The sequence below is a fragment of the Anas platyrhynchos genome, chromosome 5 (genome assembly GCF_047663525.1).
Source record: "Anas platyrhynchos isolate ZD024472 breed Pekin duck chromosome 5, IASCAAS_PekinDuck_T2T, whole genome shotgun sequence".
NCBI lineage: Eukaryota > Metazoa > Chordata > Aves > Anseriformes > Anatidae > Anas > Anas platyrhynchos.
In genome coordinates this window covers 38,177,802-38,195,099 of record NC_092591.1, presented here as the reverse complement: position 1 = coordinate 38,195,099, position 17,298 = coordinate 38,177,802, and the positions used below count along the sequence as shown (strand labels likewise).

The following is a 17,298-nucleotide window of genomic DNA, read 5'->3' as shown; positions in this document are numbered from 1 at the left end:
TTCCATAAATGCATATGTCTGGAATGAGGGTTTGTATCATGTAACAAGGGGAGTAAGTGCCTCACCAAATTTTCTAAGTTTGTTCAATGGAGCTCTGTGCTGTAAAAGGAGAAAATTACTGAATGTAAGACCCCTGAAAACCAGGAAATTGGTAAGGTGCATATTCATCTAGAACAGTCTAAACTCTGTTTAGTCTGAAGAGATTTTCCAGCATACCTATAAATTATATTAGCACTCTACCTTACACATGCTGCAGAATACTACAGAAAAAAATAGGAGTACTGTAGTACTAACTGGGTAAACACAGTTGTCTTAACAAAGCAAAATGTGTTTTTGAAGAAGGCTGGGATATGGTTATAGACAACTGTATCCCAAACAACCTGTCTTAGACTTCCTAAATATTCTCTCTTCCCTTCTGTTCAGAGAATTCCTTCTGAATCATTACCTTGTCTTAGCCAGCTGATTTCAGGACACTATTGTCATGTTTGCCATCATCTGACAGTTTTTACTGCAAAAAGATATGTCTCTTCTTGTCACAGCTTCCCAGCTCAGTTTTGGAAAGAAGTGTGTGCATGGTTCTCTGCTCATATCAGCCTTTGCTCTGCTGCTGTTCTGACTAGCTGCTCCATGTCAGCATAGCTACATGCTAGCATTGCAATCATAGCTGGAGTGTAAGTGCATGAATTCTGGTTTTTAAAGCCAATTAAGACAGCAAAAACTGAAACATACTCTCATGATTTTGTCTCATTCCTTATTACTGTAAATGCATAGATTTTTACATCTGATGAAGTCAGCGAGCTGTCTAGGCTGGCTTCCTTCCTGATATAGAATTCCTTGAGTCAGTCCTGCTTTGAGGTTACAGATGTGTATTTGTAAATTTTATCTTCCTGTAAATATAATGTTGGCTTTACTGCTTGTTAATCCTTCCATTACCCTTACTGAACAGGTTTTCTGTGGCCATTGCCCACCTCATCATGACAAGAGTATCACATTGCAGAGTAGCATACATGATAACATGTTATTTCCTGCTTCTTCCTTGGATGACAGCCATCCTGGATTCCACTGTTCATGTGCATGTTCTCTTCTACATGCGGGAACAGATTCTTTGCCTATGTGCTTAAACTCTAAGTTTCATAGCAAATGGTCAGCCACTTTCAGTATCATTTTCCTGCCTATGAGTGTGAGGTAGAACACTTCAGTTTCTGCTTCTTCTTGAATACACAACTCTGATAATCATGTACAGAAATAGTACAGTTTAGTTGACATGTTATTTTCATCTCCTTTTTTATGCCTAGTTGGTTACATATTTCAAGAATGTTTTTCTTTTAGAACTCCTTCAGGGCTGGGATTTAACTGAAATTAAATCTCTCATCTGAAATATGTTCTTCTGAAAAGATAGAGAGTACTTTTAAAAGGAGTTTAAACATCATAGCAAGGATTCTCCAAATGACTGTAGAAGTCACAGGCCTGAAAGGAATAACATCTGTTCATCAGGAAGAAAATTTCCCATCAGATAGCCAAATGCATGGCCATTGAGAAACCTATCCATGCAAGAGCACTTCTACCCCTTTTTTTTTTTTTTTGAGTTTTTATGTTACCTTGTAGGAAAAAGGAGGCCAAAGTGATCAATTAAACAAGAGTACAGTAAGACCAAGCATCAGTATATCAGTATGGATGCTGGCTGCTAACAACCATCAGAGTAAAACACTCAAACATAGTTCAAAATATATTAATATACAACAAGAAGAATACTGCCTGATCCACAGCAAATGGAAATTATTCTTAACTGTCATATCTTTGTGTAAGCCCTACTTCTAGCAACTCTGAACTACCTTGTATTTCTAAAGCATTCTGGGATATCCCTCAGTTCCACGAATAACAGTCTCTGCACATCACCCTGTTGCCCACAGTCACACTTTCCACAGAGCTTTCCAAACCTGGGGCTATTAAATTCCTCAAAAGCCTTTTTTAAATTGTTTTCCCTAATCCAGAAGCCCTTAGTAGGACCTTTTTTATTACTCAGATGTGTCATTGGCACTCCTCTTGATTCCCCAGAAATGGCCTAGCTATTTTTAAATGCTATTAAGGATATGGAAAACTGAAATTTTCATAACTGGCCAACCATCCCCAGAGTGTCATAAACAATAAAATAGCTATTAGACTAACTTATGTTCCAGATTTTCATCACAAGCCTAAATTGTCTTTTACAGCTTCAGATGGGGATAAAGGAGATAAGGACATTTTGGGCTCTAGCACAGCTATTTTGGACATTAGCTGCCAAAAACAGTCCCTTATCTTATACTGCAGGAGCAGGTATTAAACAAACAGAATTTGTGTTGACAGCATGTCTTGAAAATACTGTGATAAAGTAAGACATTAGACCTTTTCAGGGTTGATGTTGTTTTGGTTCTTAATTTCCTGTTTTTCAGGTGTTTAAATGTATCCATTTTCACAGAATGCAAACAGAATCATAGTTTGTAACAGCATGTGTTACCCTTATTGCTGGGGCCTTTCTTTTAAAGCTCTGAGGCACTTAGTTTGAACTCAGAAAATGCAGTCCCTATTGCCTTTAAGAAAAGAGATAGCAAATCCCTATGTCCTACATAATACTGTCTTTCCTGCAAAAATAGTATTGCCGATGGTAAGGACTCGCCTTGTTTCTATTGTAATATTAGTGTCTGATTTATAACTTTGTAGTACTTTTAAGTATGAAATACTGCATCATAATGTAAAAATAAAATCTCTGCCAGTTTAAGTACTTGTAGATTTAGTGCTTCTGACAGGCTGGCACTATCTCAAAGCTGAGTATATTCATAATCAAACCATTTGCAGGTTCATAAATTAAATATTAACAGTGTAGGTCATATACCACCTATTGGCATTGAACAAATCACCAAATCACTGCAACCCTGAAGAAGTAAACACATTATTAAAGTAGGCATCAGACTTTTCAGGCCACTTTCTCTTGTTCATAGTAAATAAACATGATGAATAAGCATTTTTCTGGTGAGTACAAAGCTCTCAGATAGGAGTTTCCTCTATAAGGATCTACTTGGAAGAGCTTGAAATAGTTAAGCTTGTATCTTCTTCCTACCTTTCTGTGGATGTAGTGGCATTTTGCCTGACTAATGCTCTTTTTGAAATGCCATCTTTGAAATAGGCTTGGCTTGAGAGGAACAGAAAGAAGCCACTTGGTATACAAGATCAAAAAACAAACAGGGCATCGCACCAGAAAGATATATAAGCTCGGGGATCATAACAAAGGAAAGTAAAACTATGTATTCAGTGCTGGTCCTTCCCGGAAGTCTAATAAAATTATTTAGCACACATTGTGGTAAAGTCTTGTTGCACAAATCAGGGAAATTACGATGCTTAAATCATGAGTTCTCAGTGCAATGAGTACGGTGTGCTGTGTAGAAATCTGAGACATTAAAAGTGATTAATCTTGTCTGAATAGCCCACCTGACTTCAGATGATCTCTTTGTTTTTAAAGGGTACTGAAGAACTAGAGGTTCGAATCCTGGTGCAAGCTCGACCAGGACAAGATATCAGGTCTGTAAACAGCCCATTTCATAAACAGTAAAATATCTGTAAGGAATAGGAGGTCTGGTATTTTTTGCAGTCATTGTTTACCCTTAAGTAGTACCGACATTTTGACAATCTGACTAATGAGCATCCCTAAACTCTCCTCACCTGGAGACAGATCAGTCAAGGAAAGATACTTTCAATCTCATTCTGTTTTCCTTACATTTTTTTCTGTGCTACAATTTTCAGGCCTATAGGACATGACATTAAAAGAGGTGAATGTGTGCTGGCTAAAGGAACTCACATGGGTCCGTCCGAGATTGGTCTCTTAGCAACTGTTGGAGTAACTGAAGTAGAAGTTAACAAGTTTCCAGTGGTTGCAGTCATGTCAACAGGGAATGAGGTAAGCAAAATAACTTCAGAATCAAGGTCTGAATTCCTCTATCTTTTGCATTACTTCTATCTTCTGGAAAGTGACTTCTACCTTATTTCCAAGTAGGCTGGCTTTTTGAGCTATTGTAACTCATGCTGACATCATTCAGAGTAACTCATGCTGACATAAGGTGTTCATGTGAGTGATCAACCCATAATCAGCCTGTTGTGTTTCTTCCCCCACAGGATCATAGATCCTTGCTCTCTCACAAGTCTCACACACTGGATTTGCCAAAATTGGTAATGCATCCAGCCTTGTGTCATCTGCTTTTCTCCTGCCAGCAAGGGAGGACCTGTAGGGTACTCAGGATTGCAATATATGTTGCCAGTCATGACTGGAAGAGTAATTCCTTTTGAGCAGTTCTCCTCTGTAACTGTTGTGCAAATGGCAGATAACTTGTGTCCGAAAACTGAATAGTACTGGCAAATGCCCTTCTGCAGTATTCTATCTTAATATTGTTTTATTAGTAGCCCATGTTGAAATCCAGGCCATCTCCTGTTGCTAGAACTCCAGACCAGCATGCTAATTGTCCTGACATAACTACATTAGAAAAAGCAAATTCAAGATTAACTTATTTTACCAATTCTAAATATGTTGTAGGTTGACCTGAGTCAGCAACTAAACACCCACACAGCCACTCACTCATTCCCCTCCCTGTGGCAGGACAGGCGAGAGAAATGTCAGGTGTCACAAATCCAAAAGATAGCACTCATTTGTGTAAAGAAACAGTATTCCAAGGAGACTGGCTAATAGTATTCCTTGTTTTATAGCTACTGAATCCTGAAGATGACCTCTTGCCAGGAAAGATTCGAGACAGTAACCGTTCAACTCTCCTAGCTACAATCCAAGAACATGGCTATCCAACAATCAACTTGGGAATTGTGGGAGATAAGTAAGTACCATGTGTTAATAGAGATGTCACTTCATAGTCATGCAATTCAATGGCATCTGTGGAGAAAAGAAATACCACAACAACTGTCACTCATTGCAAGTGTCACTGAGTTGTGTCAGTGCACATCTTGGAGAAGATATTTTAAACTTTTCATTCAAAAATTAAATAATTCTATTCTACTATTAAGAGGAATAATTTGATAAAATTTTAATTGAATGCTGCTTATCTTGTTTTGCCTTCTGTTTGTTGAAGTATCTATTACTGCTGCAAATTGAGTTTACTGCTGCAATACAGGCACTGTATTTAATACATGTAAAAGCCCACCTCTGTGGAGACAGTTCTACAGGAACTATACTTTTTTCTGATCCAATGAAGGGAGAAGGAAAGTTTCTCTCAAAGTTAATTTTCCAGGCCAAAATTAATTTAGAGTATAAATTTTTGTCAGATTCTCAATTACTGTCAATTGGTGAAGGCCCCACTGGTGAATATTACTGAACGTTTCCAGGAATATGTCAAAGTATTTAAAAGAACCATTTTTTTTTCCTTTACTGGTTTCTCTATTTTGATTGCGATAGAGTGACACCCTGTGATCAGTCTTTCTGTTCATCTGACAGTGATTGCGCCTTGTTTCCCACTGGTACTAAAGCCACATCTCCTGTTGAGATCTCTAGAATAAGTGATTGAAGTGTTCAGTCTTTTGTCCTTTGCAAGACTGTGCAATGCCTGTTATCTATGGCTTGAGTTTCTCATAACATACTTCCTCAATGTATTGAGCCCCAAAGGCTTTGAACTGGCTTTCTTGTTTCACATTTTGGGTATCAAACCAACTGACAGAGTTGGGAGTTGTTCAGGTTCACCTTCACCTGTTGGAGAAGCATGGTATTCCTTACATGTGGTTAGAAGTAAGGCCAGATGAGAAAGAAAAAAAAAAAAGGAAAGAACAAATCACAGTATTTGCATTTCATCTTGACTGATAACAGAATTCCCAAACAGGGTTATTGCTAGGGAACAGCTCATTCAGAACCAGACTTCCTTAGTATAAGATCCAATACGAAATACAGCTTGAGAGAAAATATATGAATGGGCTGACCAGTGTGTGGTTTTACGATATCTGAACCAATCTGAGTGTTGGCTCCAGGAAGCGCAGTTGTATTTGAAGCCTTCGTACATGGAATGTGATACACAGGAACCACAGCGGTTCTTAGAGGAAGCAAATCCTCTGGATACTCTCTCTCTGCACCCAGGCACCCCTCTTGCTTCTCTGACTGGCGGAACTCAATTGCTGTTCCAAATAATAATAGATACCAAAAACCTCCTACCTGTGAATGCTTTCAATTTCAGGTGGAGATTTCATAGAGTCTAAACTAATGCAATTATTCTTTCCAGGAATGGTACCCAAATGTTCTGGATCTCTAGAGCATCTTGTGTATTATAACAACTTTTAAAGACCTTAAAGCACAGGTAGCAGAGTTCCCAAATAAAACAAATATAATCAGAGATCAGGTTCTAGATCCACATATATGAGAAAAAAGGAGACAGCCACAAAAAAAAAGCTTAGTCATAGTCAACTCCTGTGAATCACTGCTATACAAAAATAGGGCCAGCAGGCTTTTTTCCCAACAAAATATTGGAGTTGGAATTTTTTTCCACCTGTATGAACAAATAGTACGGTTACTGTCATCAAAGCACTAAGAAGAAGCTACATTAACAATGGGTTAATTCAATGGAAAAGATACTTTCCCTGAACATCTTTGTGGTAGCCCATCTGACGGAGTGTAAAGTTTGCTTGTTCTTTATAGTCTTTATAGCCTTGCCCTAACCAAATACGTATAGTCTCAAATTTTCTGTGAAGTTAACGCCATCAAATGGAAGTTTAGGGTCATCATGCAAAATTATAGCCTTTTACTCCATTGCCTTCAGGAAGTTTTTCTATAACCTCCTAGTTCCTGAAACCATACAGATCCATGGGCATAGAGCGTCTGTGAAGGTGATTAACCTTGAAAGCTCTCAGTAATAAATACAAATAATTTTAGTGACATTTAAGATCCAAGTAAATTTTTTACTTTTCTGGCATAAGTAGGTTTTGCAACCCTTTTTTACTTGTTGAATGTGAGCTGAAAAGCAGACAGCAAACATATATCACTCAAAGGTAAACAAGTGTCTGCAGCTTTGCTTTCAGTTTTGAGGTTGATAACTTTTGAATTCCTTCTATTAAAACGTTCTCTGTCTCAAAATAGTATTACCTTGGCAAAGGTAATATGAGATTCTTTTCAAGCTTTCACTTTCATGCTTGGGGAGTCATTTCTGCAGAGGTAGTTACTTTAGTTTATAAAACAGAAATAGTGAGCCTCCAATTCTGGAGTGATTTTGTACTTCACAGTAGTTTTGAAAGAGTAATTTGATACTGTTGACTTAGACAAAAATCTTTACCACCTGATACCAGCATCTTCAGTCTTTCTTTTTTTTTCACACTTACATACTTAATTCAAATATTTACAACAAAATGCATCTGAAGTTCTGTTTCAGTCAAAGGAAAAATCTGGTTGTGTAAATTAGTTTGATAATCAGTATTATCTCATTATGTAGTAAAGTTACTGGGATAATGTTGTCCCTGTGGATATTTCAGTATATATCTTTCTGACTAACATGACTGCTTTGATGGAGTACCATGGCACTTGAAAAAATGCAAGATTTTTACCAGTGATCTTATGAAAGGTACAATTTTGATGTTTTGGTTAGCATGCTTGTAGAAAAGATGAATGAGCATTTAGTGTCTGTTAAATGGTTTACTGGAGTTAAACCATAGATTGTTTGTGTGTGTCATATATATGTGCAGTTTATTGTTTACCTATGTACATATGTATATATATTCACAGTGAAAAAGAGGAAGACTCTATACCCCTGCAATATGTATAGAACAGTTGTAGTGAAATACTAGCAAACAATACTTTTAAAAAGGGAAAATTAAAAATTTATAATTGTTTCTTCAAAGACCTCACTGTGACATAATTCTCCCTTTCCTGTATTTCACATTTTGAGCTTACATTTTTTTCTTTTTTCCTTTTTGCTTATACTTCTTTTTGCTTATACATTTTACTGGGAGTGGCACTTCCTGTCATTTAACTGGAGTTTGAGAGAACAGTGAATAGGGAGTGCAGTTGAATATTACTATTGTTATAACAGGTCAAGTTTTCTAACAAGCTTGGAAATTCTTTCAGTCACACATAAGGAGCTAATATTCAAGAGTGAAAATTGGTTTAGGGTAATATTTGCGAAGACAAGGTTAGAGGTTCCTGTAACTCATGTCAGCACATGAGTCACTCAGAGGTATTTATGTAAGAAAATAGCATGTCCAGCTGAGGTGTGAACACAGTGACAGATGCTTCAAAGCCCGGGACTGTGCTAGACACATTCCAGCAGAGAAGGTGAAAGGATGGAGGAGCATGGAAGCTCTGTGGGTGGCTACATAGTAGTTAGGTGCACTTTAGAAATGTCTTTGCATATGAATTTTATGTTGTTTTAAATGGCCACTCAAGTTTTACTTCTATATTTGTATTCTCAGTAGAAGCTAGTATTTTAGTTATTTTGGACCATTTTAATAATTTCTGAGATCATTGTTGTTTCCATTCTCAGAAACTGTGTATCGGTCTTGATATTCAAAATTTTAAAAAGCAGATACAAAACATAGAGAGAGAAACTGTAGTTAAAAATCCTAGAAGCAAGCAATAGGAGAAAAGAACAGACCTGGAAAATGTTATAGAGCTGAAGCTATGGCTAGGTAAAAGACAAGATTTTCTCTGTGTCCTTAGCATATAAAAACCAAGCAGCCTGAAAAGCACACATCTATGAGGTAGAAATGAAGAATATTCCTCCAGAACTACTCCAATACGACAGAAATACATGCAAAGCCAGGAAGGAAAGAACCCTTCTGATGTTGTCCTTCATGTCATCTTTGTCTGAATCACAGAATCACTTGCTAAAAAATTACAAAGACAGCCGACCAGTTAAAATTGGCACTCCAATATACTTTTGTCAGTTTTTTCATGTAGCAAGACCAAGTAAATAAGGCTTCTAATTTCATTTCCTTTGCTTATAGTCTGTGAAATTAGACATTTATTTGGAAGCCATTGATCAAAACAAAAGTTACATCTCTGTTCTGAGCTACAGAACTCAATTAACCTAATTATCAGGATATTTTTGTGTCTGTTGATTTCATTTGTGATGTTCTTTGTACCCAGTGGTTATTTAAAGCTGTAACGTTTAGCCCTAGCAAAATCTGCTATAGAGTGAGCCTTCTGTTTAGAAAGTCATCTTCCATTTTGAGTTTTCCTTTTATAGGAGACTCTTTTATTAAAGTTGAAAAATTTTGATCACATATGTAATTAATTCAGTTTCCTCATCTGCTTCTACCTTTGTTTGAGTGCATTTTTCTCTTCTCTGCATTCTTTTCCCTGTTTTCTAATTTACTTATCATTTTTTCTCAGAGACACATTAATAACATTAGCTGCTTCCAGCTGCATTTTCATTTATGAGCCTCTGATTGCACAATAGAGACAGAAAGAATTTCTTCTTCCTTCAGGAGAGAAATTTGGGAAATTCACATTATCTGCTCAGTTGCTTTGAAAATTGATCAGAATAGTTACAAAATCAGCAGCATTTTAACTTTCTTGTATGTTGTGTGATCAATAAGCATATGAGAGCTCTTCCACGTTCGAGTGATTTCTTTCTCATTTATATGCCTCTGTTTTATGACATAGGTTAACATAAAGCTCCTAAGTGACAGGTAAACCCATTAAAAATCACCCTTGCTGTTGTGACATTACTGTATGATATCCCTAGAACAGAGGTTTTGAAAATGTCTCCATATATTCGAAGGGATACAAAGACCCGACTCATTCAAGGATTTAGCCTGCTTGAATTTAATATTTGCCGTCCAAAAAGAGGTTTAAATCTTTTGTAGTTGTGTGGGTTGCATGTAATTACCAGTATTATAATCCAGATGGAACATCTGGAGTGGAGGCAGAAAATTCTGCATGCAGTATCAGTTTGACATATATCAATCATAATAGGAGTTAGAATATGAGCTATAGGCAGAATTCAGACAGAATCCTAGCTTCTTCCCTGCACCAGTTTAATGCCCAACTTTGCTACAATCAAATACATGTTGCAGAATTATAATTACTAATGAAATATAATTACTAATATCATCTAACAAATAACTGCACAAAAAGCTCTGTTACAGGAAAGGCAGGAAGTCAAGTATTACAATATTAGATTTTGCTGAATTGGCTCCAGTTCTAGATCTGCTCAAACAATGATGGTGTTACAAAGGGTGGTCATAGCCTAATGAATCCAGGGACACTGGGTAGTAGTTTGAAGGTAGTTCATATAGGGAGGTCTTCATCATGCCCTTCCAAAAGGATACTCTCTTTTTCAAGCATAAATGTTTAATGTCTGTCACAAATCTCAATAATCCTTAGGGCAAACTCAGATACATTGCAGTATGTGACAAGTCATCTCTTCCAATGCACACAGAAGAATCTGGAAGCACAAAGAAACATCTCAGCCAAACCAGAGGTGAAAAAAGAACTTCAGAAAACAGGCAGTGTAAGTCCTAGGGGGTCCTCTGAACTGGTAGGAAGCTACATAGTGTGACACATAATGGGGTAAAATTTCTGGTGTGAGGCTAATGCACAACTGTGTGTCATTCTCATATTTGTCCTCAAAAGTCATGGACTTCTTTCTGAATTGGCATTTCTAGAGTCACCACCCAGAAGTATGACACTGAACAGCAAATAAATAAGGAGGTCAAAATGCTATGAAAATTCTCCTACATTTACAAATGGAGGGAATCTGTAAATGTATTTGTTGGAGAAAAATAAAAAACTATTTTAATTCATAATGTCATTTGGGCACATCTATAGATTGTTGGCCTTCTTGTAGAAGATCATTGTGAGAGCCTGAGTATTACATAGAGTTTAGCAGCTTTCCAGAAAAAATTCTCAATGTTTGAAACTGCTGACCATAATGATGATTAAAGCAGAAGCTGAGATTGCTTATGAAATATGAAAGTCTTTTGTATGTCACTTCCTGAGACACAGTGACCCTATATCAAGAATCAGAGACTGACTTTGTTCTCTGAAGAACAAATGAGGAAATGAGACTATTTCAGAAAATGGCAATCTTAGGAAATCTGTCAGAAACAGACTGACATCTAAACTTATGACCTGAATAGTTTTAATATTTTTCCATGACTGCCAAACGGCATTAGCAAGCATTGGATCTGACTGACCCTTTCTGTGATGACCTCTGAGGAGAAACCAGGTGTGGATTTACAATTTGATAAAAAAGGATTTTAGATTTCATGTTAGTAATGTTGGTGTGTATCTATAACAGTATAACATTGTACAATCATATTAGCCCAGTCTTCTCACATTCCTAACTCAGAAAGGATCTGTGTTTGCCCAGAAATGTTCTTTGAAATGACAGACTGTAGCTGCTGTGTGCAGGATCGACTGAGCCTGGTTTGAGAACTGGGGGAAGTTGCTATTGTTGATGCTCAGCTGAAAAGAAAAAAGGGCTCAAGAGCTGAACAGTGACTTTCATCATTGGGTCCATTTCATCTTGAACATCTTATTTTCATTTTTTTGAAAGAAACACTCATAAATCTTCATGTCAAATGAAGATTTTTTTACATTTTACATTTACTTGTCTTATATTTTAAGACAATCAGAGGAAAAAACAAAGTAAAGTCTTTTACTACCTAAAGAATATAAAAGGTATTTGTTATAGACAAAATAAAACAGATTTCATGTTACTTCATATTTCTGTTACAAAGGACACTATCTAAAAATGATTTATTCTCAGTCAAACTGGCTTGGAAGAAGTATATGTATAAGGAAATGCTCTCTTCATAAAATAGAAATTCATAGCAAAACATTAATTATTTTAAATATGGTCCTAATAGCAGTAACTATTTCAATTTGTGACATTTTTTGCCCAGTTGAGCCAACTTCTCCTGAAACTTAGCTCTTCACCCTTGTGAGAAGCCTGTCCAACCTACAGCATAACTGTGGTGTTCCCTTACACCCCTTTCTCTCCGTTGCCTGGCCTCTCAGGGATGAAACGTTTCCCATGACTGTTTTGGATATTCGGAGCCACCAACGGGGACACAGCCAGGCAGAGAATATTCCTTTCACCCCAGGAGCCTCTCTCCTTCCCTGGCTCTTTATTATACCCCTTCTGCTTCCTTTACCCTCAGGAAGCCAGATGTTTTTAAAGAAGAAGGGACACAGAGCTTCCAGAACACTGCGGAGACAGGCCTACCAGATTGGTGAGCACCGTTTTTAAAACACTTGGGACATTGAGGCACATGCATGCTCACAGACAGGCTCGTCTAGGTGTCTGTCAATGCAGAGCTTTGAGCACCGATTCTACCGATGGTTGCCACAGAGAAGCAAATGGTATTTTATTCTGTCCGTCAAATGGTTATGCACAGTGCACTATAGGCATATATGGCTCCACAATGCTGATAGAATTAAAGTTCTGTTAACAGCAAGAGAGTTTATATTACTCATCAGTAGCAGGGAACCCCTTTATCCTTCAAATTTTTTCCCTTTTCAAAATAGAGCAAAATAGGAATACACCTGCTTGTAGGTAGTAGTGGAGTATACCTCTAGGGAAGCCACTGTTATGACTCTTCATAACTTATTTTTATGCATACTTATTTTTCCATTACCATGCTGATCATCTCTAAAGCAGGCTAACTGGAATGTTTGTGAAATCTCTAAACAGGCCACTATGCTTTTTTTTCCCAAAAAAATAGACATACAATTATATACTATCTCCTTATATATGTATATATGTATGGATATGTACTTATCTCCTATCACAGGCAGGTCAAAGGGGCAGGAGTGATAACAAAAGGGAAATAAACTATTTGTAAATTTCTCCATTAACAAAAAGAAAAAATAGTTTGTATAGTTTGATTCTTGTGGGAATTAAAAATGAACAGAAAAGTAATTAAAAACCTATTGAAAGCTAGTACCTGAAAACGTCAGGCATGTAAGGATTCTCAGTGAGGTTAATAAGCCTATTTTTATAACAGAAGGTTGCAAGATTGAATTACATCTTAACGTTTGCTTTGCATACTAGAAAAACAAGCTTCTATGCTCATTACTGAATCAATCTGTCATACCCGTAGCCTTCAAAAGACTCATTCTTGTTTAGCAATTGGTTATTCCTGCTGAAGCCAGATTGTCATAAATCTAGATCTTCCTCATTAAATTGACTAAAGAACAGCCCACTAGAATCTTATGCTATATTCTACACATCTCAAAAATCTTAACTGCAATTAGCTTACAAGCACCTGCAGTCTTTAAAACATTTTAATTAAATGTGAAGAACATGATGAAGATTGTCTGCCTTTATCAGAAGTTGCTTGGAAACTGGAATCTAGCAGGAGCTGATCAAATTCCTCATACAAGACTAATCATATATCATTACTAACTAACAACTTAAATCTAGAGGGCACATCTTAAAAGAGCCTTTAGGTATTTCTAAGCTGTGCTAGGACAAACACCAACAAAAAGAGCTGGTATAGTAAAGCCCTGCTACCTGTAGCAGGAGAAATGAAAAAATGCTTTTGCTTCTGGAGCTGGAGAAAACAACGTGAGCCTTTTCTTACATGAAAAAACATCTTTGTGCTTGAAAGGATATAGCCAAGTATTACAGATACAAATGAAGTTCTAGTTTCTTCCATTGATTATCAGCTGTTAAAAAAAGTGACTGGCTCTCCTGAAAAAAGATACGTTTCTATTCTGTTCCTTCTTTTCACTTAGTTCTCATAAGCTGTAATTTACTCTTCATGTAGAATTTGTATTATGTTTTAGTATTTTTTATTTCACAACGCTTTCTTAAAAGAAAACAAGCAAACAAAAAAACTATTAAGATATAGCCAGTAACAAGAAAAAAATGTTGAAGGCGCTTTCCTATTTTCTTTGACCTGTGGCTGCCAGGTCAGTTTTCTTCTGGAGACAGACTTTTCTTCAGTTGACTAAGTCATGTTTCTGTGAAAGTTTGTGTTTTTCAGAGAAAGCCTTCATTTTGAGGCACTGCATTTAGGGACTGCATTTCTGCCTATCACAGAGACATGTCTACTGTAGTTCAAGAGCAATTACACTAATTTACAGAATTTAGCTCTTGAATTCTTACTTAAAATTGAAGCTAAAGCAAAATGTTAATAAGGTAAGAAATTCCACGAAAACTATGTCATGACACCATGTGCCAGATTTGCTTTCTATAAGCACCTAGCACTAGTTAGATCAGTCGCAATGTTCTACTTTCCGTGATGTCTGTATAAGCCATTTCTCATATTCCGTAACTTCTCAGAGAGAGAACTAACCAGTAGAACCATATTTACTCTTCAGACTCACAAATGCACTGTCATCTTTACTGATGAGCAATGTCTTTGGCATTGATTATTGTACTGTGTGGTGTAATCTTCAGTCATATTAGTTCAACCCATCTACAATTACAATTGTGGAATATTTTCCACTCTAAAAGTAAAAAACTTTTCAGTGAATCCGTATAGACTAAGAAGGCAGATAAAATAGAAGCTGTTATATTTAGTACTGAAATCCCATCCAGCTTTCCGGAAAATATAATGGATTTCTGGTAGGTATTGGAATTGAATCTCTAAGGTTCATTGTCCTCAACCAATAAAATAGCCAGGGAAAATTTATTAATTAATGGAAATCAGCAGTTCTCAGACTCCTCCTTTCTCATCCTCTCAGACTCATCCTTAAGCGGATGCATGCTAGTCTGGATTTAGAGTGGATATTAGTACTGTTACAAGCATCTAAGCATCACACTTTTGTCTCCAGACACTGGGGAAATAATCGTCCAGAACCAGTTGACCTAAAAAAAAGGAATCCTTTAACACTTAAGTTTACTCCAAGACAGCGTTCTACCAGCAACAACACCAAAGTGCTCAGTGGTATACAATGGCACAGCACCTGAAGACCAGCACCTACTATCAAAAGTTTGTTCCTGTACTTTCAGTCTTGATGAAAAGTATCACAGTAATTCAGAAGCAAATGATTGCAGATGAATGAATGTACACAAGCAGCAGACAAGAAGGGGATACAGAGCCAACCATCAATGATGTAATGCCATCATGTAGGAATGTGTTCCACAGTGCATAAAGCACCTGGCTGCTACAACATGGGAACTTTTCCTATTGCATTCCCACTGCTATCTCCATTTTTAATATCTCTGGTCTTTTGTCATTCTGTTATATATATGAGTGGGAGTCTTCTGAAACAGCCCATAAAAACAGTGGCGTAAAGTACGTTGTCACCCAGATGCAAAGTTTAAGACATTAGACAAATCTCGTGGTAACTTGAATGAGAGCTGAACACCTCTAAGCAAAGTTTTTTTGAGTTCATAGATGTAAACATGAAAAAGATTACTCTGGGAAATAGTGTTCTTATTTGCAGCAGCATCAATTAAAGGAACAGCAAAAAGTAAAAAAGACGGGTTCTTTTTATGTTGCTATCAGATAAACAAAGCTTGCATACTCACGTTAAACAAGCCAAATGCTACGGTAATTATTCCAGCTTTCCTTACAAGCTGGCCTCTATTCTTAGGAAAAACATGTTGCATCTGTTCAAAGTGATCCAGGGGAATACCACAGAAGGTAGAAGGAAGAAACATTATGAGAACATGATGGAATACAGTAGAGAATTTTGAAACAAATACAGTTTAAGAAGAGTGCCCATATGTTCTTACATACATCATCAAAGTTGAATCAGTTTCTACTTTAGAAAACCATACTAGTCAAAACACAGAGTTCCTACTACATTCAAAATATACTCTACAGAAGTTGGCTTTAGTTAGCTAAACCTTATGGGGCATCTATTCACTATTCCGCATCCTGCAAATTACTGATATGCAAAATACTCGTCTCAGCCATGAGGTGAGAAGTGGGTGACAGACTTTGTCTTTATGCCCAGCTGCATCCATCTCTTCATTTTGAAATCTGTCACCTCAACTGAATGAGCACAAGAAGAAAAATGAGTTAATCAAAAAGGATCAAATCCATATCCTGCCTTTCCTCAAACGGAAATGTCATTGCACTTGATGAGATCTCTGTCTGAGTACAGTAAGTACTCTTGGCTTTTTTATTAAAGTTTTCATTTATTACATTTTTTGTTGTTGTTCCTCTTTCTTTTTTTCTAGGGTAGAAGTAGAAACTATCAGGATCTTTTCACACAAGGAGAATTTCTAGCAGATCTTTGTAGTTTTGTTAAATCTTCTGGGAGATCTGTTTAACAGAAAATAGGCCTCAGAAGATGTAAAACCAGCACAAGCCAGTGTTCCACATGGAAGCGACCATAAGATGCTAAACTCTAGGTACCTGCAGATGATGGCACATAGACTTTCAAAGTTTGCCATCAACTGTTATAGTTTAGAGGAGCAGCTGATCTACTTTGGTTTTCAATGTGATTAGTGTAGAGCCAATGCTAGAACTTCTGTTTTCACTATGTGTGCAGGAATCTGTAGATCCTCTGAGTCTGTGAGGGGCCATGTGTGAAGGGGTACCTATTTCAGCATGCAATTGAAATGTATAATACATTTTCAAATGAAGTAAAACAGTAGACAAGAAAGGTTATCCAGCTCTTCTTTTTACTCGCATAAGGCACTTCTGCATGCATCTGGCACATTATGATGCATGCATATCTTTTTGTATGTATGCCCAATATATTTGTAAAGCACTGAGGTTTAAGGTGCTAAATGTGATGTTTTGCACGCACCAATTTAACAAGTAGTTTTCCAAAAGATCGGGGTTTATGAAAGCCTGGGCTGCGGTATAGAAGAATATGACTATCAAAAGAATTTGTATTGGTCATCCAACAGAAATAGCTGTATATGGCAAAGTACAAGGACTGAAAATGACTGTCAGATAATGAGATTGTTTTGAACAAATGAGACTGCTATGGCAAGAACTTGGTGGAAATGGTCCTAGAAATCAGGAATGAACTACAGATTCTGTACTGTGACACTGCGACAATGTATTGATAAAGCAGTCCTAACTAAATGTCCCAGTTCAGTTTTACAGGGATCACATGTTTTACTACTGAGGTCATGCAGCTCATGATTTGTTGTTGTTTTGTAAATTAAATGATATAACTGAACAGTTCGTAGAATCATAGAATCAGTCAGGTCAGAAAAGACCTGTAAGATCATCTAGTTCAACCTTAAACCTAGTACTAACTTCCACCACTAAACCATGCTACTAAGTTCTACCTCTACACGTTTCTTGAAGACGTCCAGGGATGGTGACTCAACCACTACCCTAGGCAGCCTACTCCAATGCTGCACAACCTTTTCCATAAAGAAATTTCTCCTAACATCCAATCTAAACTTCCCCTGGCACAACCTGAGG

The 17,298-nt window shown here is 37.0% G+C and overlaps 1 protein-coding gene and 1 long non-coding RNA gene across 31 annotated transcripts in view; one reads left to right on the top strand and one right to left on the bottom strand.

The window, feature by feature from the left end:
* LOC140002649 (uncharacterized) overlaps positions 1-17,298 on the bottom strand; it is a 94,694-nt gene that overhangs the window by 36,855 nt on the left and 40,541 nt on the right. Inside the window, exon 3 of one of the 3 annotated variants that reach the window (XR_011809735.1) lies at positions 9,145-10,391. The exons of the other annotated variants lie outside the window; for them this stretch is intronic. This is a non-coding gene — a long non-coding RNA (uncharacterized lncRNA). Of the gene's footprint in view, positions 1-9,144; positions 10,392-17,298 lie in introns of those variants that run through there. 3 annotated transcript variants of the gene reach the window in all.
* The window catches only part of GPHN (gephyrin), a 279,461-nt gene that overhangs the window by 248,946 nt on the left and 13,217 nt on the right, over positions 1-17,298 (top strand). For 27 of the 28 annotated variants that reach the window (XM_072038874.1, XM_072038880.1, XM_072038878.1 and 24 more), the window contains 3 exons: positions 3,494-3,552; positions 3,775-3,928; positions 4,729-4,850. In XM_072038874.1, the coding sequence (XP_071894975.1) occupies positions 3,494-3,552; positions 3,775-3,928; positions 4,729-4,850 (335 nt within the window). Of the gene's footprint in view, positions 1-3,493; positions 3,553-3,774; positions 3,929-4,728; positions 4,851-12,111; positions 12,231-17,298 lie in introns of those variants that run through there. The other variant, XM_072038882.1, reaches the window with a different exon arrangement.